General features: G+C 52.3%; 4 protein-coding genes across 4 annotated transcripts; 2 read left to right on the top strand and 2 right to left on the bottom strand.

Annotated features, from left to right (window-relative positions):
* Nucleotides 1–650: 650 nt before the first annotated feature.
* ACET3X_003584 (uncharacterized protein) lies at nt 651–2,943 on the bottom strand (the record flags this gene model as incomplete). The annotated part of the gene is made up of 5 exons (XM_069448875.1): nt 651–905; nt 954–1,154; nt 1,201–2,332; nt 2,415–2,769; nt 2,823–2,943. The coding sequence occupies 5 exons, from the start codon at nt 2,941–2,943 to the stop codon at nt 651–653; spliced, it is 2,064 nt and encodes a 687-aa protein (XP_069310131.1).
* Nucleotides 2,944–3,826: 883 nt separating this feature from the next.
* Nucleotides 3,827–5,610, top strand: ACET3X_003583 (uncharacterized protein; the record flags this gene model as incomplete). The annotated part of the gene is made up of 4 exons (XM_069448874.1): nt 3,827–3,931; nt 3,991–4,065; nt 4,113–5,538; nt 5,591–5,610. The coding sequence occupies 4 exons, from the start codon at nt 3,827–3,829 to the stop codon at nt 5,608–5,610; spliced, it is 1,626 nt and encodes a 541-aa protein (XP_069310130.1).
* A 3,729-nt stretch (nt 5,611–9,339) lies between these two features.
* ACET3X_003582 (uncharacterized protein) lies at nt 9,340–11,070 on the bottom strand (the record flags this gene model as incomplete). The annotated part of the gene is made up of 3 exons (XM_069448873.1): nt 9,340–10,069; nt 10,119–10,454; nt 10,505–11,070. 3 exons carry the CDS (start codon nt 11,068–11,070, stop codon nt 9,340–9,342), a joined length of 1,632 nt encoding a protein of 543 aa, XP_069310129.1.
* Nucleotides 11,071–16,285: 5,215 nt separating this feature from the next.
* Nucleotides 16,286–19,760, top strand: ACET3X_003581 (uncharacterized protein). Its single transcript, XM_069448872.1, has 6 exons — nt 16,286–17,775; nt 17,834–18,069; nt 18,129–18,503; nt 18,555–18,935; nt 18,986–19,333; nt 19,386–19,760. Exons 2-6 carry the CDS (start codon nt 18,016–18,018, stop codon nt 19,578–19,580), a joined length of 1,353 nt encoding a protein of 450 aa, XP_069310128.1. The 5' UTR covers nt 16,286–17,775; nt 17,834–18,015; the 3' UTR covers nt 19,581–19,760.
* The last annotated feature ends 424 nt before the right edge of the window (nt 19,761–20,184 follow it).

Raw genomic sequence — 20,184 nt, 5'->3', positions numbered from 1 at the left:
GATAACAACATTCAATCCGTAACTTGCGATGTTCAGTAAATGTGTGAAACACCCCGCAGGAGGGCGTGTTTGAAATATGTGAGACGGTGTCAGTTTAAGCTCGTGGATCACCCTCTGCTTGTCAACCCACATGACAAGCCGCCATTGTGCCGACTTCCGGCTTCACCTTGTACACACTGCATCAGGTCGATCAGGGAGGGGAATATGTCAGGTACATATTCACCACCGTCGAGGATGCGTGCTAAGCCTTCCTGCTGAGCTTTGGCATACTTCTTGGGAATGCCTCCAAGACTTGATGGTGGCCTGATACGCATGATCCTGTTGAACCCTGATGAAATGGGAATCCTCAGTCCGCTTCCAGATACCCTCACCTTGTCTGCCTCTCAATCTTCGCATGCTACTTTTCTTCTGCAACCATCTCTCTTGTAGGAGTGGTCAATCTGTAAAGTGGCACGAATACAAGTAAGGCTTAATCATGGGGCGATAAGCCACAAAAGTTGGATTTGCAACGCAGGTCGAGACTACTACTGACAAATTCACCCTGAACCATTAGAATTAATCCCATACATCAGGCGTAATATATCCCGTCCCCGCCATTTTGTCCCCGCCATAACGCCGTACCAGCCATATCCGCTAATTACTGTCACTTATTACTGATACCCAACACCCACTTCACCCGGGAAGCTTGCCCAGAAGTCTTGTGTCGCATTTATCATCATAGCCTCCAATTCCTCATTTGTCAAGTCGAACGAGTCAAGGTTGAAGGTTTCGTCGGCTTCCAATGGGGGCACCGCTGGAGGGGTATTCCACGAGAAGTTGGAAGTGTAGCTGTTGGGCGTGGGCGCTGTGGCTGGCAACGGGCTCGTGACGGGCGGGTTGGTGATGTTAACGATCATGGTTTTGCGCTTGCAGTGTGTTAGCAGGGTCTCGTGGATGCGGCATCGGAAACTTACGTCATTGTGTTGTTGTGAAGGGGACCTGCTGGACACGATAACATCTCTCGGTGAGCCTCCTGGCCTTTGTACGGGTGAAGGCTGCAACGCGCCATAGTCTATCATGGCATGTCGCAAGGCTTGTCGTTCTTCAGGTGAGGCTGGCCCGTCCTGACCAAGTACAGAGCGGTAGTACGCTTGCATGCGGCGGATGGTATCGTACTGGGGCTGTCAGCATGCATTATCGTCATCCTTTGTATTCACTCACCCAAGTTTCTGCCATGGGCCATTGCGTCTTCATCTCCTTCAAGAAGTTGCAGCCCTGTATCACGCTTTTACGCGCCTTTTCCCGCCAGCGAGGATCGTCATCGCCGCTCGGAAAGTTGAAGCTGTACAGCATCGCGCCAACTGCCGTGTAGATGGTGAAGCCGATCCACGGCACCAGCCCTCTTAGGAAATATACACCGAACGTGCGCATCTCCTCAAGCATGTCCAGGACCATGACCGAGTCTTTGAACAGCTCCTTGCGCGAAGTCTTCTCCCACTTCCTCCACATGTCCCGGTGTTCGTCGTACGAGTTTGGAGTCTCCTCGGGGTTGGCTCCATTTTGCTGAGGACCGAGGACTGGTAGATAGGCGCGATGCAGGAACATGTAACTCATGAAGTGTATGCAGTGCATGTAGCAGTACGCCTGGCCCTGTTCGACAGCATTGTGACTATGCAAAGTGAAGAGGTCGTACTGCAAGCGCTGTGGAAGCGAGCCCTTCCAGCCCTCGAGCTCGTAGATGAGCTGCTGGAATTGCGACGAGGATGCCCACGGCAGTTCGCTCTTAAGTTCATCGGAGCAGGCCCAGCGGGCGACCTTGCCCCAGATGTTGGCGGCACGCATGCTGTAGCCGATGATTCCAATCTCCCCCAGGGGCAATGCGACTGGCGGCATGCGCTGTGTGTTGTCCAGTTGAGGTGTGCACACTGGCTCGCCAAAGACAAAGTCCTCGCGCTCGCAGGGTAGTTGGATCTTCATGTCGGCCGCGGTCAAGGACCTCTTGCGTCCTTTGCCGCCGCTCAACAGCGAGTCCATGAGAAAGCACGTCCAGGCAGTTCGTCGGCGCACTTCGGCGTCGATGAACTCCTCACGCGTCGGCACGCGGTTTCGCGGGATGCCAGTCTCACGCGTCAGGTCCATGACCTCGACAAGGCGTATGGCCATGCCCAGATATATCCACGCCCTCCTTCCGTTTCCGGCTCCCCAGTCATGGCCTGTCAACATCAACAGGGCCTGCACGCGACTGATGGAGGGCGTCTCAAGGTCCTGCTGCAAGATCTGGCGAGCGTGGGCGGCATAGGTATTGCTAGCCTCGGTCTGCGACCGGAAGGGCGGCGGGGGGTTCTGGACGAACCTAAGCCGTGTCAGCTTGGCGACTGGGTGTATGATGAAGTGAGGGCAATTGAGTATAGAATCAAGTAAAGGCCGTCGCATACCTGATGGCGAGCGCAAGTATCGCCCAGGCCATCCATGGCTCGAGGGTGCGATCGCGTATGCGGCGCAGCAACGTGGGCGTGTGGTGGAAACTCCATTTGTAGCTGCATCGCAGATAGCTGTTCTTGACCTCGTCGGTCAGCAGCTCAAAGGGATCCAGGCCGTCGAGCAGTGACGATGCCGCATTCGGCGACGCCTGCTGTGCGGCATTGTTGCCGTTCGGCAGATGTGCGTCATTGCGGCCCTGATGGGGCGCTACAACCGTCGTACTCGAATTGTTGGATGTCGGCGTCTCTCCTGCATCTTCAGATGGCCGTGGGCGCTTGGGCTTGCGGTGTATCGCACTCGTTCCTGGTGCTATCGCCGCCCGTCAACACGCCGCTGTGAGGGATGTCAGAAGGGCCACCCACCTGGAAATTCGCAGCGGTCCGCGCGTCCGCTCTGCTTGCACCTGTCGCACGGCGGCCTGTCGTCGTGGATGCACTTTTGCTTGGCTGACCGGCAAGAAACACACGCGACAGGATTCCGCATGGTCGCGATGCATGTGTCCAGACATCGACTGAGGGACGAGCGGCCCTGCCTCACTCGCCCCAGGCCGTCGCGATCAGCTCTCCGCATCCCGTGCCTGCCATTTCGCGCTAGACCAGCATTGCTAGGCCGTCCAGATACCATGACCATGTCTCTTTTCACTCTCCCTCTTTTCCCAGCGTAAGCTCTTTGCGGCCCTCTCTTTGCTCATCACTCTCTTCGCGTGCTTGAAATCTCTTTACATGTCATTCCACCATGTTCTCTTGCCATGAGGAGACATGCCTCGGTGCCACAGACGCCCTCGTTTCTTTTCCAGCGTCTCCATCAGCTCAAAGTCTCCTTTTCCGCTTCTCTTACGACCGGAAAAAATCGACATCTGCCTCACGTGCTTTCCCCTGTCTTCACATATGAGCTTCATCACAGCGGGCTTACGTGCAGCCCAAGTCGTCACAACTCTCACTTCTTCCATGCATGGCTACTTGGGTTACGGCGCCTGCCGTATAAACACTGTAGACAAGAATGAATCACTGCTACCTTTTGGTGACCCGTTGTTCCCGGCCGCTCCTTGTTATAGCCTTTCACGCCACGTCTTTGTCTCAACACCATCCACATTCACTTTGCACAGACCCAACACCACGCCCAGGCATCCATCGGCCTTTCCCTCTGTACGCGAAGACTCTTCACAACATTCACTCGACTCCTAAATGTGGCCTAGTGACTTCTCGAATAGCGCGTACTCAGATACCCCGCCCACTGCGCGATACTTGATCCTTTCCATTGACCATATCCGTCCCCCAGATTAGGTTCTTGTGTTCTGTCGCGATATATTTATCAATCGCGGAATAAAACCATCAGACACATCCAGATCTCTCCCTCGACTACCGTAATGGCTCACTTTCCCGCTGCCAATTGCGCCGGCTACCAGACCTACGCTCATCCTCTTGCTGGCGGAAAGAGGAAGCGGACATCCACAAGTGACGATTCGGAATCCGTAGGTTACTCCTGACTACACCTTCTCCTAATTCCTCTTATACTAACGCCGACGCCTAGGCTGAACGCGATGCGACTTCCTTACCAGTGCGCTCAAAGAAGAGCCACGACAACAAGGACGAATACAACCCCAAGGTAGCCCTGTCGATTTGACTTCCTCATTCATCTCTAACCTCTGCCAGTACATGGCCGAGATGTGCTTCAGTGCGTACAAGGTGCGCTTACACGAGGCCGGATTTCAGCAGTATACAGTCGACGTTGCAAACGAATGGCGAGAAGATCTGGTCGAGATGTTCACTCACGCCGCGTTGAAGGGATTCATCAAGCAAGACGCAGTAGCCCGACACATGGTTCCTCGCCTTGTACTGCTTCACCCGCGGAACAACGAAGACAAAACAGAGCTTGTCAAGGATTTCGCGAAGCACTACGAGAACGTGCGACGCGACTTGATGATCATCGACAAGGTCATGCTTAGTGGCGATGAAGACTCCATTGCTGAGGTCCGCGAGTGTCTATGTGGTCTACACAACGCTCTTTCCAAAGGAGCGAGATGGCGAGGGCTCTTGCCGTACACACCACTACCGTTGCCACTGCATCGCCTCCGAGCTCTCCGCAATCTGATAGAGTACTCACAGCCCTACCAGTTTCTTCGCCATCTCGTCGCCGAGATTGACGACATCGAAGATTGGCTCTCCTTCTCTCCTGCAAGCCTTAACATTTCGATCTTTCCGACTGGGCTGGTGAACGCAGTAAAGGAAACCCTGCAACAAGCAACCGAGGAAAAGATTTTAAAGACTAGCATCGGTCCCAACGCACAGGACATGGCAGAGTACCGAGAGCGCAAGACCGAACAACAGCGTCTGGAGAGGGAGGAACAAGCGCGTCGGCAAGAACGGGCATGTGCTGAAAAGTTACAAAAGATCGAAGCTGAGCAGGTCCAGATGAAGAAATACATCAAATCGCTCGAGCTGGCTGCCACCAACGAACGTGCTCAAGAGACTGCGAAGAAGAATCTAGAGGCCGCAGCTATAGCTGCGCGGGAGCAATCGTATCAGGACCAAATCTCACGTAACACGACTGAAATCAGAAGACTGAACGCCGAACTAGACAAACTAGCTGGCGGACAGGCACAGAAGATACAACCGAAAGTCACATCTGCAGCATTACTGCCAGTCGGTTCTGGGCAGCTCGACGCATCAGTGGGCTCGTCGTTCAGTAGTGTTCAGACCGCCAACAGTAGTGTTTACCAGCCACAGAGCTCATTGGGCACGTCCTTTGGCAGCTCCATGGGCGGCAGTTCTTATGCCCAGCCGAACTCCTTTGAACGAACTTCAAGCCAGCGTACGCTGCAAGATGACGGTTTGCCAATGGAAGACGTCCAGAGAATTGGCCCATCACCACAACACCCGACAACCTCCCACGAGATTGGGCTCTGGGGGCCTCAAATACTCATGGGAGGGCAATCGAATACCATCGACGCTCATATTCGCAGTGGTAATCCCTCACAGTTGCTTGGGTCGTCAAATGGCAATTTCAAGTCGGCTTGCCCAGCGTACAAGAACGGCCATTGCTCAGCGGGCAAAAACTGCAAGATGTCTCACAGCGCATGTAAGTTCTGGCTGAAAGGCAACTGTAGGTATGGCGGAACTTGTATTCGCAGCCATGATCCTTTCTTCCTGACAGCGGTCACATTATCGAATCAACCGCGACAGTCTTCGCGAGCTGACGAAATGATTGTCGACTCTGATCCCGCTTCCCAATCTAGCTCTTTCTCTCAGCAAAATCCGTTCCAACGCGGACAGCAGAATCGGACCCATGTTTCTCAAGCTAGCAGCGGCATGAGCCTACCCGACCACCAGGCCCTGCCAACTGGTCCTCGTGAACGCCCTACGGCCATGAGCAATATTACAAGAGACGGCCAACCCATCACATCGCAAGGGCCAAACATTACTTCGAGTCGTGGTGGCAATGTTTTCGGCCAACAAACCCCACCATCTGGGCCTCGCGGACGCAATGCGCTTGCCAATGGAATGGCAAAGCACGAAGGGTCTATGTCGACGCAGAGCACAACGCTCGCTTTCGGCGACAGGGAAATCGTTCCAGGTCACCAGAACCCATCAGTCAACACTCGTGAGCGTAATGCATTCTTCGGTAGAATCACCAGGAACGACCAGCCTATCTCATCGCAAGGTTCGACTATCGGTTCTATCAAAGATGGCAACACCACCCATCAGCAACGTATTCTATCCGATGCGACTCAGGGACCTCGGGATGCGATTGCCTCAAAGAAAGTAGCATGTATACACAATCTTAAGGGCAAATGCAACAAGGGTGTCAACTGCCAGTACGCTCATGAGCCATGTTCGCACTTTATGAAGGGCACCTGTTTTGCCGGCGACCGGTGCAGGAGAAGTCATGACCCTGCCTTCCTTCCTCGAAGTTCTTTCAGCAACAGTGGAAATCAGTTTCCACAGTCATCCACTCAGCAGCAGCCTCCCCAGACCCGGCTCGAACAGTCGCTGGATGATATCATCCGGGTGAAAAGAGGAGGAAGGAAAGAGAATCATGGAAGACTGCCTCAACTACAACCACCCATCCAAAACCAACCTACCCAAAGGCGACTTGAGGAATCTCTGGATGACATAATCCAGACGGTCGGACGAGGTAGAAAGGAGAACCAGGGAAGGCTGCCTCAATCAGAAACGCCATGCAGGTGGCAGAAGACTGAAGGCGTTTGTACGAATGTTAGCTGCCCGTACAAACACGACCCGCAAAAGACGCCCAATCCCAAAGCTTCACGAGGTACCTTTGGCATACCTAATCTTTTCAGTTCGATTGGGAGTATACTTCGTGGTAACAGGCAGTAAAAAGGTTGTATTAGAATCGGCGAGCTTCCATTGAGGGGCCGCTCATCAGAAGATTGGGAAGGGTCACGAGCCTGCATCATACTGCAGGCTCTTCTAACAGCATCAGGATGCTATTTCCAGAGTGCTACGTCATATTGTTAGCACTAGGGAGGCGTCTCTTTTCAGTCATTTATCTTCATTGAGCGCATTTTGTATTTTAAGCTGCGGAACAGCACTCACATAATTGGATACATCATTATAGTTGCGACCGATCGAAAGTTTATCTGAGCTTGTTCCTCCTGATGCTTGTAGTGTTAAACGCGCTTTCCACGTCGCGCCTGACGCGACGCGTCTCGAGCCCCACTTGCCCGTCGTCATCACTTCAGCCTTCTCGCCGCCAATTTTCCTCCATCACGCAGCATCTTATCATACGGATAGCGTCATGTTTCAAAAGACGAGCAGTATGTTCAAGGTTGTATTCGGAAGCCCATTTTGCTATACAGAGCACGCCGCGAGTACACCCCTGGGCTCTCAATTTTCTTATTGCTTACTCCAGATGTTAAGGGCCCTCTCAATCAGGCTACATCGATCAGCAACAACGAACAAACGCTACGAGCGACAATGCGGACCTCTAACTTGCGAGGATTATCCAAGCAGGAACACCATGCGAAAGACAGCGTCTGGCCAGCCTAGAGGTGCTCTCTTCTTCTCTCTGCCAAGCAAACCTCTTTCATTGCCTGATTTAGGAGTCGATAGAGCATCAGAGTAGGTCATCGCGTTACGAGCAATCCATTTACCAACCTGTAGACCGTTACTCTTGGCTCCCTCTGTCACTGTTACTACTTTCCTGCACCAGGGTCTCACTAAGTACATTCTTAGCCGCCACGTGGATCTAGACTCTCGCCTACGTGCAAGTCGAGTTTCGATCTTTGTTCAAGCCCTACGGTGGCCTCGTATGCTTTTACTACTCCACAAGCATCCTCCATACTTTATATCCAGCATGCAGTCCCACTGGTCAAGCAACTTGAAACACGTCTCAAGTCTCCAAAGCAGGAACTTTCGCCTCTGGCATAACGTGTGCTACAACAAGAGCGATGTCACACCGTTTTAAAGCTGCGAGACAAAGCGCCACCAGCCACCAGGAATCGGTCTTTGGAATTAGATTGAGACAAAGCCGAAAGTGGCCGCGCAATCTTTGTAACTACTGACTCTTTGTTGTAGAGCAGTTCCCTATCAGTGACCATTAAGTTGTAATTTTGGTCGTAATGTTGCGTTTTGAACCGCATCCGCATCCCGGCATTCCTCGACTAAAGTGCAGGATTCATAGTACTGAAGATGGGATTGGGCAATATTGCGAACTTTACCGGTCCCGAACGCCATTTGGATATCAACACCCACATTCAAGCCATTCAAAAGAACTGGTTTATTCAAGCTGGCTCCGCTGACGATGACATCCTGCCCCCTTCGCTCCTTGCTGGAGTACCAGTGAACTGCTTACCAGCAAGAATTATCGAGGCTGTCCATGAGCTCTCCACACTGACAATTGGTCAACGAGGCCGTGCGCATAGCCTCTTAAATACCTACTTCCAGGCGCGCATCCGCGAAGGATCACATAGCGGTAAGAATAAAACCATGTTCGCTATACTAGAAGTCGGCGATGTAGAAAAGGCATGCGAGAGTTCAAGAAGAATGAGTCGAGGCCGCGAGATGCAAGGACCCGTTCCGGTCAAAGAAGAGGACGCAAGAAAGAGGAAATACTCGATCAGACATGAGATTAATGCCAGCAATGGGGACGATGACGAGCACTCTGAAAAGCTGGCAAAACGCCTAAAGGAAGAGCTTAACATCATCCCGAAAAACGAGAACGAACCTATCACACCGCTCTCCATCACCTTCCCTGATCTACTCACGCCCCCAGACTCGCAAAAAGCTATAATCCCCTCGACGAACCCGACCACTCCTCAGACCCAACGCCGCGCCCGCCCCCCTCCAATCCGCACAACACAAATCAACACTCCTACGCCTACTTCTTCGCAAAACATTTCTTTCACCCCACTCTTCAACAGTTTGAAACATGAGTTTGGCGACCCAGACACACCATGTCCAAACCGACCGAGTACATACCAGCAGCTTAATAACAGCAATATATGGGACAGTTTTATGGGAGGCGGGTATGAAGCATCTAGGATGATAGATCCCCGGATACAAGCAGCGCAGAGGGCGACGCATGAGTTCAATGTTCGAAGGCTAGAAGTGATTGAGGCACAGAGGGCATTTGAGGAGGCGAGGAGACGGGTTGGTGAGGCGAAAAGGAGGATGGACGGAGCGAGGGGGAGATGTGGGTGGAGGTAAAGGTGGTGGTGTTGGTTCCGTTTTTAAAACACAGTAGATAGTTTGATGCTCGTTGGAAGAAGGAAATGTAGTAAAAGGTGCAATAAATAATGGTATCAGATGCTACGCTATGCAAGATGAAGATATGAATGCTATATCCTATAAACGAAGAAAAGTGAACCATGAAGCTTGGCAAAGAATGGAATGTGCCACAGCAATATCATTACACCTATTACCGGCCTTCTAATCTCAACCGATCCTTACTTCTTCCCTCATCGCGTCTTGCAACAAGGAACCACAGACTGCTAATCCAACAAAGTATAACGCCAAGCCAAGTCTGTGCAGGGCTCTTGAACAGAGTGATGGCGACGAGCTGGAAAGCGCTTCGCGGAACAGCCACAAACGTCGCAGTCAAGGGAGACGTCGCCTTGACAAGCAGTAATGTGCCAGAGAAGACGGCCCACGATCCCATACCGCCGAACAACATCATAGCCCAGAAGAAAGGTACGTCGAGGAAAGGAATGTTGTGGTATATATAAGGAACCTCGCCGGAGAGGATCACAATGGGTGTGAGGAGCATGAGGGATACGAGCGATGTGTAATGTAGCGTGCGGTAGAATGCGCGAGTCTCCTCTCGGTTGCTTGGTTCTTCTGAGCCACTAGGGTATCCCGTAAGCACATCACCTACAGGTACCAGGCCAGCGACAATCTTGCGGTATGTGCGTAGAAGGAGGATGGGATATAGGGCGACGAAGATGGAGGAGAAGACGCCGGCTACGACGGACTCCCAGGTAACGCGGACGTTTGAGCGGTAGGAAGCGAAGAAGAGGTTGAGGGTTGCGACGAGGGCGGAGGAGAGGATGCTGCCGTTTACGTTTTCTTTTTGGAGGATGCAGGAGAAGATGATGGCGAGCGGAGTTATGCCGATGCGGGCGAGCTGGTAGGTTGCCAGCGGTGCGTAGCTATGCCATGTCAGTATTGGGCCATGTGGTAGAGTTGCAGGTGCCATACGCGAATGAGAAGTTGCTGAGCAGCACTTTGACAACAAAGACTACGGCAAGTGGGAGCACCTGTTTGGCGATTTGCCAGTCAAACTCGAACAGCCCCCCACCAGCAATGCCTCCCGATCCGCTCGACAGCCATCTTGCAAAAGCATGTATCCCAGGCTTCTTGTTGCCCCTGAAAGCGCCTCCCTGGGGCGCCGCTGGCTGCGAAGGCGGCACAGCGGCACCAAAGCCTATGAAATGTAGCGGCTTGCTGGAGAAGCGAAGAAGGCTCGAGACGAGTATGAGCAGGATGTGCGTGATGATGAGCTGGGCGTAGGATTGGGTGAGGGGGAATGGGAATCTAGTGCTGTTAGCAACCACGCAATCCGCAGTTCAACGCGTGCTGCTCACTTGTAGACACCCGTCAACATGATGAAGCGGTTCATGAGCATCAGCCCAAAACTGCATCCGCCAACCCAGAAGACGAGCAGTCCGACCCAGACCTGCCAGCCCATCCATGTGCTGAAGAAGAAAGCCCCAGGCCCGCCCTGTTGCCAGAAGCCCCGAAAGGCATGGCTTCCCCTGCCCACGTCGTGGCTGACCAGCGGCCGTATGCTGCTCGCGGGCTCGTATTCATCGTCCTCGTCTTCGCTCTGTGCGGCGCTTCGAATGCGCGGGTACGGGCTGTTGCTGCGACTCGCGATATCGATGAGCGGGACGGCAGGCTGCAGCTCCGACTGCGAGTTCTGCGTCGAGTGACTCCGCCGCGACGTCTCCATCTGCGCGTACAACTCGACGTCCGAGTGGTCCGTGTCGTCGATTGAGCTGGCGCTGGTATGCCGGCGGTGGGCGTTGCTGTCCTTTCTCTTCCTGTCCTTTGGGAGCTGCACCGAGTTGCGCGAGAGGTTGCTGAGGAAGTCGAGGGGTTTGCGGAACGTGTTCTGCGTTGTCCGGGTGAATGCACGTGACGAGTTCATCGTGTCCGCTTCATGGCGGAGAGAGAAGGGAGCGACTGCATGCTGAGGTTTGGCTATGCGTAAAAGTTGAGCACAGGCAGGTACAAAGGCCCGGCCACGCTGGACCCTGGCTTAGTTAGGCTAAGGGGGAAGTGGGTCCCGTCATCTCATCTCTGGGGACGCGCAACCTCAACACCATGGACAATGTCCACCATCTTGTCGCAATCACATGTTTTCCTGAGCATGGATACGCTGGCGTTGCAAGCGCGTGGGGGCTATGTCAGCACCCTGTTCGAGGCTGCGGCGCCCAACCCCGCATGTCCTAATGTGCTTTCTTCTCGCTCTTTGTCATATCACTCTCTACGAGAGCACGTCGGCCTTGAGTCTGGCCGTTGCCTGACCGGTGCTCCGCCATGGTCAACTACATCCGCGTACAGAATCCTCTGCGAATAGATCCTACCACATTCCATACCTCGAAACTGGTCGTCTCGTCAGACCAAGTGCTTTGTGGTCCATGCCAAAGACTACTCCAAGGAGAAAATACTCTGCTCCGGACAGACGAGACAAACGGGAGGTTGCATTTCGCCCACCATACAACGGCTGAGTCGTTTCTACAAGCTCTTTCGCTACCTTGTGGAATATGCAGACGTCTAAGAGTTAAGATCAGCCGCGACTTGCGTATGATGCACCATCTGGGATCCTACATGTACCACTTACTCACACTCTAACAGGTCACTATTCACGCGGTCCATTCCAGGCTGCTCCAACGGAATATGTGACCAAATTCGAGGCAGATCGAGAAGAGGGACTGTCAATTTGGTTCACTTGCAACAGAAGTTACGTTCCTTTGCATCTAGTGCCTGAACAGCATACCAATTTATTGCAAGAGAATCCATCAACCCATACAGGTGTGTCCAACGGAGGCACAAGTCTCACTGCCGATAACACTGGCAGCGAAGCCTGTATCAGCTTTGCCTTGTCACGATTCAGGCGATGCCAAGATACCCATACCGAGTGCCGGAAGATCAGGCAGAGCAGACGGCAGATGGGCATTTTTGTGCCTACAAGAGTGCTCGACGTAGGCCACCCTGAAGCTCCGACCATCCGCCTTCTTGAAAGCGAAGACGGCGTCAAGACGACACCATACATTGCGCTGTCACATTGCTGGGGAGGTTCCCAGCCCTTCAAGCTAATACGAACAACCGCTTCGCGCCTTAGAGCAGGCATTCCATTGACAGAACTCCCCAAAACCTTCCGGAATGCCATTCACGTAGCTCAAAAGATGCAGATCCAGTATCTTTGGATTGATTCACTGTACGTTGCAGATGAATCAGCCCATATTGGTATCTCTGACGCGCCCTAGCTGTATCATACAAGACGATCCGGAAGACTGGCAGAGAGAAGCCGCTCGCATGCGGGATGTCTACAGTCAAGCCGTATGTTGCATTGCAGCCTCGTCCGCTCAGAATAGTGATGCTGGCCTCTTCTTCGACAGAGATCCGCAAGCCCTGCTATCTATGCGGGTTGAAACTACCCGGGACCGCATCTATCGACAGAACACGAGAGAGCCCTTGGTGACTTATGTGATAATTCCTGATGTGAACACGCCTGAGCAGATTCTCAGTACTGCACCTTTGAACAAAAGGGCTTGGGTTGCACAGGAACGTTACCTGAGTACTGGCATGTTCCATTTCACGCAAGAGTTGATTTACTGGGAATGTCACGAGGAGTTGATTAGCGAACAAAATCCAGACCACAACCACCATTCTGGAAGAAGCTCTTATTCCCCCGATGGCTTCATAGGCCAAAGCTTGAAATGGTGGGTCAACGATTACAAAATCAAGATGACCTTGCCAAGCACAGACAAGATTGAAAAAGACCTCGATTACCTATTCAGAATCTATGAATACTGGTGTGCTTTCAGACACAGTTACTCTGGACTTGGCCTGACTATGGCAAAAGACATACTCGTTGCGTTAAATGGTGTTGCACAGGATGTCGCGGGGGAGATGAACGACACCTTGGTCGCTGGCTTGTGGCGAGGCCGCTTCATCGAAGACATGTGCTGGGCACGAACGCCCATCCCAATCAGCTCATATCCAGCCGATAAAGCCCTGAGATCCGTTGTTTGGCGTGCACCAACTTGGAGTTGGGCAAGTACCAGCCATCCAGCAGAGCGCTGGGTACCGTGGTCTGGGATCAATAGAAAGTCAAAACCAGCTTACGATATGGCTGTGATTGACCACTTGCTTGTTGACCAACGACCCTCCGGAGAACTCGTTCACGCTTCGATGACATTGAGATGTCGCCCGATCTTGATATTTCCGCCAGAGTCGGCTCTTATAACGTGGGAACCTTACGACAATACTATGGTTCTCGACGACCCCACAAAATGGGACCTGAATGACCTGGGTTACGAGGTCAGTCTGGTCGTCCTTCGCCATTGCTGCTACGGATCAGTGGAAGAAGGATATGTACAGGCCATCTTGGTTACACCCAGCCAGACCAAAAGTGGGAGCTATGAGCGTGTCGGTTCTTTCGCCATCGAAGCAGACTCTGGGATGCTTGTTTATATAGATTTCGATAAGAAGGCACCTATACTGCGCAGTGTGCTTGATGGATACCATAAAGCAAAAGAAATGACGATTGATCTCATCTGATGAGACGATACCTCGGCATACAAGCGCAGATGAAAATTGGACATGTGTGGTCTTCCAGTATGTCAGATTCGTTGGACGCGTAGTGTGAATCTGGATCACCATGAAAACATCCTTCTGCATGACTCCTGATGTCATGACTTTCAATCCAAACAGTTTTCGAGCTATCACGTATCCGATATTGCTCGTTGTACGGCTTGCCGAAGCTTATATTGGTTCAAGCAAATCGAATCGCCTTGTGCTCCAGACACTGGAGTATCGCAATTATGCAGCCGCCGGTGCATTCCAGGAGCGGAAGGTCGCCAACCCTGCCAAGACCACATCCGCCTTCTTATCAAGGCTTGACCTGCACCCATTGAGGCTTATTCTGCATGATGCAAAGATGTTGCGATAACGCACGTGAACATGGTTCTTCGCTCCTTCCAGAAACATGGGCCGGCCCATGTTAGGGGCGGAGGTATGCCTGTGTTGGTGACGCTATATGCGCTCACACGCACAGACCTGCCCACCGAAGGATTGCTTGCTTGCATGAAGCAGGGTGGAGTACGTAGGTCGTATTCCGGGACGATCAGAATAGCGAGGGACCGGGGGTACGAAGAAATGAGATCCAGAAGCGGGTATGAGGGAACGAGGAGAGAGATTGGTAGGGATCGGCGATGAGGAACAGGAAATTGATCATCGTCCATCGACGCAATTATTGCTTTGAGACACGATAGGATTAGAATTTCGTCTAGGTGTTGAAAGAGTGAGATTCTCGCAAACGAACCATGTACTTGATGCCAAGTCATGTATGAGCTGTGCCTGCTCAGCTCATCCATCCCACCTATTACATACTGAGCGGTTCAGCCACGGAATAGACCTATGCGTAACCATATTGCATAATATAATTTCCCAAGAGCGTACGTGTATGGGGTCTGAGAGGCTGGAAAGACTCTTACCGATTATCGGTGATAAGAACCCGGAGTTGGAAACTGGAGAAGTATATTTGATCCACCAAGGACTGAACGGAACATGTTTTTGGTTCTTAGTAGGAACAGATGCGGCTGCTGGTGGCCCCGTCGTAAGAAAGGACAGACTTTCTGCAATCGCCGGTTTACATTGCTGGTTAAGGTAAGGCCTGAATCCCATCAAACAGGTCTCACGCTTTCCGTGCGCACAGGATCCATGATTAACAAATTCCGACTGTAAGACGAACCGTAGCTAGACATGCTGATGATGTAGCATTGAGCTTGCAATTTTACCTAGAGAATTCACGACAACTTGTGATGGTGAGTGATGAAGGAGCATACATTACCCACCAGCTGCAAATGCTGAACACCTCGATTAAGCTTCCATGTTGGTAATCACCTGCCAAGCTCACCTCTGTCCAGAGGGCAGAGTATATTTGGAAGGTGGCGAATATCGCGCCACCGCAATGCTGGCTCCAAAGAGGTGCTCTTGAGTGTCGACTATTGATTCGAACGGATGAGGAAGGTGACCTCAGACTTTGAGACGAGGGTTCGTTACTGCAGATGTAGGCGGTGGCATGGCTAGAGGCTGGCTGTGTAGTCGATCGGCAACGAAACCCGCATTGTCAGCAGGTGTACCTGCATGGTAGTTGGACAAGAGGTTATCCCCGAGACGAGAGAATAGCTTAGCGCCTCAAACATAGACAAGGCGAGCCTTACTTGCGCATGCAGCTAACGAATACCATGCAACAACTCCATGGCGGAGGTGTGGGGTTGTGGACCGAAGTAAGCGCTGGGTGTGATGGCGTTCTTGGCATTCCAAGGTTGGGTGGAGTCTTGACATTCAAGGAAGGTCCATATCTCCCGCGTGAGATCGTCGCAGCCGAGATACGAGGAGATCACCGGAGATCGTGCTTGGGGGTCTAACCACCGGAGTGTCTAGGGCGGCATGGAAGAACAGCGGGTGATGGAGATCACAAATGGTGCACTTCTGTGCGAATTCCATGTATCGTGAAAGATGCGTAGGTGGTTCATACCTAGGTATACTGGATCACATGCCAGCTTCTGCATAGTGCTTTAAGCAGGTCTTAAGAGCAATTATATGACGTCTAATAGATAAGGTGACTTGTAATCTACCTCTTCTAAGCTTGTAGACCAGCAGCTTGATGAGTATTATCTGGCGTGTGTTTGCGGCGCATTATTCAATAATCAGTACATGCTTGTTGTCGCTACACTTACTCCAAAGTCTTGTCAGTACACTCATTTGCATACATGCGATCGGCTATCAATGCATCATGAGGAACTCCCAATTACCTGCATGTGATTATCCATCTGTGGTGCAGTAACCGATGATCGGCGAACACATGAGCACTAAGCTGTCCCTCATGGAGAGAAATCTGTAGCGAACCGTCGAAGAGTGGACCATTGCGTGGTGCTTGAACGGAGATGGACAAGATGGAAGGGCTTGCCTGAAGGCGGCTGGTGATATGTTGTGACCGAAGCGAATGCCGTGAGGATGGAAGCAAGTTCGTCCTGAACCGTGCGTCAGGCACGTGCGTACGGCGGCATCTTGGCGCCGATCAGCCTTCGGGCTTTGGATGGAAGCGAGCCGATTGTTCCCTAGGGGAACCACTTCAAAACACTACACCACGTTCATCTACCTCTCGTCGCTCTGCCAGCCGCGTTTGCGGCTGGTAGGTCATCTTAGTGAGCGGAGACCATACGCAAGAGGCAGGAGACGCTTCGCCTCGCCCGCATTCACCGCATCGTGATCGACACAGCCAGAGGCGCCAGCTCAGCAAAAGTCCGTCGTCGCTCAGAAGGGGCTTGGAATTTTGCCTCTCCGCTGTGCTATCCTTGAATTAGCAATCTTCCTGTTAGGTGGGCTGGCCGTCTAAATCTCGTGGCTCCACTGTTTTTGGCTCTGGCTCAAACCCGCTTGGAACGGACACGGGTCTTCCACGCGACCAGCGTGGGACATGACAGCTCCCAAGGGCGATCACATCATTCCGCGGGCAAGAGCGCTACCCAATATATCGTGGATTGCTATTCGTCCATGTCTCCTATCCTGTTGTGGTCTTATCGGAGGTGTGGCTAAGGACCAGGTCAACTATATTGGTCTGCATCGTGCTAATTCCCAAAGAAGGAGGTGGTTTCAGCAGCTACGTGCTTTTAAGCTCATTGCTAGCGGGCCTTGGATAGCCTGCGGATGGGGGTGCCGTCGCTCCTGCGCATCACAACAGCCGAGCAACCGCACGTTCGATGCGTTTAGGCATGTTGGGACTACAAAAAAGCATGATGCTATGATGTAGTGCTGCCGGATAGCGCCGTGATAGGAAGGCTACATGGCGGGTCCCGCCAAGCCCTCCAGCTAAAGTTAAGATTCGATATATGATTGGGCCAGGTGGAAATCACGTCTCTTTGCCGCCTGAATAGGGATCGGTATAGGAGTAATTCAGCCAGCTGCCGGGAAGTCGAAGCCCTATGCAACTTTGTTGTGATTGGGCCAAATCCTATTACTGATCCACATTAGTGAGATTGGACATCCATGCAGCTATGGTAAAGGTGAAGGTAACCATACCTATACTCAAATGTCGTCTAACAATATCCCTAACCCACTCTTCTAATTCCTGCCATTGTGTCGAGAAATTCCGGGTCCCACCAATCGTGGATCCAGCTCGACGATCCCTCCGTGCTAGTACTATTTGCACAGTACCTGATTGTACTGCTTCGGCATGTGAGTGGACATACAGCCTACCAGCACGGTGGCGGCTCGTCCCGTACCCTTGGGACATAGGTCCAGGGATACGAAAGAAGTACACACTATGCTAGCTCACTTGATCCGGGTTGGGCAAGCGGGCCATGCCTAAGTCGAATAGGACCGGTGGAACTGCGACCAACAGACAAAGCCCGTGGGACACTTGATGGATCCCGGACGAAAATACTGTATGAAACAGCTTCATTTGACAGCTGGCTTGTCATCGGCCCTCTCATCACGACTACGCCGTTATCAGGATCTCACAAGGGGCTGCAGATCAATCCATCCTCGTCCAATCGCGCCATCGCGCAGGCTTCCTGGGTTGAATCTCTACGCGACGTTATTCACATCCCTAAACTAGTAAGTATGTTAATCTAAAGTGCATCATGCCAAGACCTGCGCATCTGACCTGCTCCCCACAGTACCCTCCCCCTTCTCTAAGACTTTCCACCCGTTCCATTACCACTACTGCGGTGTCTTGGAAGCAACCTTGGTAGTAGTGCCGGAACACACTGTAGCACCTACCCAACTAGGTATCGAAGGTGTACGAACGCCATCTTAAGCCATTCTAGCGACTGACAACACCTTGTACTGTCCTGGAGGTATGCTGACATTGCACGAGATCGTCTTGTCAGTGGCTGCTAATCCTAATTGGAAGGTGCATTTGCCTCCTGCCATTTCATCTCAACACCAGATTAACAGACCGATCTATATAAGAGGTACCAGACGCCCATTCAGATCATCAGGCCACGAGCACAGCAACACTCAGCCCATCACCAGCAGTCTTCTTCGTCTTTCGCTCCAACGATCCCAGTATCCAGACAATCCGCCAACATGAAGCTCTCACTTCTTCTCGCACTTTTGCCTGTGGCTCTTGCCCTTCCCGCCCCGGTCATTGTTCCCCGTGCTGGCAGTCCTATTCCCGGAAGATACATCGTCAAAATGAAGAACGAGAACCTCCAGAGCCTTATCGACGCTGCCTTGAAGGTTCTGAACAAGGACCCTGTCCATGTCTACAAGTTCGGTGGCTTCGGTGGCTTCACTGCCGATATGGCTGATGACATTGTTGAGCTGCTTCAAAACCTGCCCGGTGTAAGCCTAATGGCCTTGAAAACGAACTTCTGGGGTACTGACATAGTCTAGGTTGACTACATCGAGCAGGATGCCGTTGTCAGGGCCAACCTTGGCGAGTCACAACTCGAGAAGAAGGCCTACGTTACTCAGGCTTCCTCTACATGGGGTCTTGCTCGCATCTCACACCAGGCTCGCGGTAGCACTTCCTACACCTACGACGACTCTGCTGGCGCTGATACTTGCGCCTATGTCATTGACACTGGCATCTCCACTACGCACCCAGAGTTTGAGGGTCGTGCTACTTTCCTCGCCAACTACGCTGGCGATGGCTCAAACACTGATGGTAACGGTCACGGCACCCACTGTGCCGGTACCATCGGATCCAAGACCTATGGTGTGGCCAAGAAGACCAAGCTTTACGCTGTCAAGGTCCTCGATGCTCGTGGTTCCGTACGTAGATATGCGTTTCACAGTGTAAATGCCTTGCTGACGATTTGAAGGGTACCAACTCAGGTGTCATTGCCGGAATCAACTTCGTCGCCAATGATGTCAGGACTCGCAGCTGCCCCAATGGTGCTGTTGCTAACCTGTCTCTTGGCGGTGAACGTTCTACCACCGTCAACACTGCTGCGGCCAACGCCGTCAGCGCTGGTGTCTTCATGGCTGTAGCTGCCGGTAACGATGCTGAAGATGCTAGCAACGCCTCGCCTGCGTCGGAACCCACTGTCTACACTGTTGGTGCCACCGACAGCTCAGACCGTCTCGCAACCTTCTCCAACTATGGTACCGTTGTCGACATCCTTGCTCCCGGTGTATCCATTCTCTCCACCTGGCTCAACGGCGGCACTGTAAGTTCAAATATTTATGTGAGCGTTTAGATCAAAGACTAATGGTACAAAGAACACTATCTCTGGTACCTCCATGGCTACTCCCCACGTTGCTGGTCTCGCTGCCTACATTCTAGCTCTTGAGGGCAAGAAGACTCCTGCCGCCCTCTCTACCCGTCTCACTGCTCTTTCGCTGAGGAACAAGATCACTGGTCTTCCCTCCGGCACCAAGAACTACCTTGCCTACAACGGCAACCCCAGCGGTTAAGCTTTTGCTTTCGTAGCGGGTTCTCATGAGCATCATGCATTGTTATCTGAGGCATTTGGCATTAATAGAGGTTGAGGATTTTCTTCCTTATTTTATTACGAATTTATGATGGTGGTCGTTGTATGTATGTCAAAGATTCGTCCAACTTTGATAGTTGGCAGCATCAGTGGAAATCCAAGTCGTCAACTCAAATCGTTCAGATCGTCCCCAGATGCCGTGCCCGCCCCGGCTGAGACGCTAACTATCGGGATTGTGATCGATTCCGATGGAATTCTTATAATGAGGGCATGAGTACCATCCCGTTACCACGGTATTCGAATGCGGAGACTGGTCTGACGAAAGCAGAGTTTGTATCACCTCGACTAGTGTACTTGCGTTGGTGGCTTCAGCCACGAACCAGGCTCAAGACTACTGCGGACACTCATGTCTTTCATCTTGTCACCAATTACGTTGAGGGGGTACAGCTGACTATGCTGCGGCCTAGGTGGCTTTCGGAGGCGCGGTCTTGCGCATTAGCATAACGGCGCCCCGTCAACATGCACATCGATGGCTTTCTACAGGGTCTGTTCATAGATGCATCCTTGTGGACGAGGAACCTACTTAA

The sequence above is a fragment of the Alternaria dauci genome, chromosome 2, assembly GCF_042100115.1.
Source record: "Alternaria dauci strain A2016 chromosome 2, whole genome shotgun sequence".
NCBI lineage: Eukaryota > Fungi > Ascomycota > Dothideomycetes > Pleosporales > Pleosporaceae > Alternaria > Alternaria dauci.
This window is presented reverse-complemented; position numbering and strand designations above follow the sequence as displayed.

Coding starts and splice junctions, on each gene's coding strand:
- ACET3X_003581 (XM_069448872.1), top strand. CDS start 18,016: ATGCTGACATTGCACGAGATCGTCTTGTCAGTGGCTGCTAATCCTAAT. Junction 18,070..18,128: donor CTGCTAATCCTAATTGGAAG/GTGCATTTGCCT, acceptor GATCTATATAAG/AGGTACCAGACGCCCATTCA. Junction 19,334..19,385: donor CCTGGCTCAACGGCGGCACT/GTAAGTTCAAAT, acceptor AATGGTACAAAG/AACACTATCTCTGGTACCTC.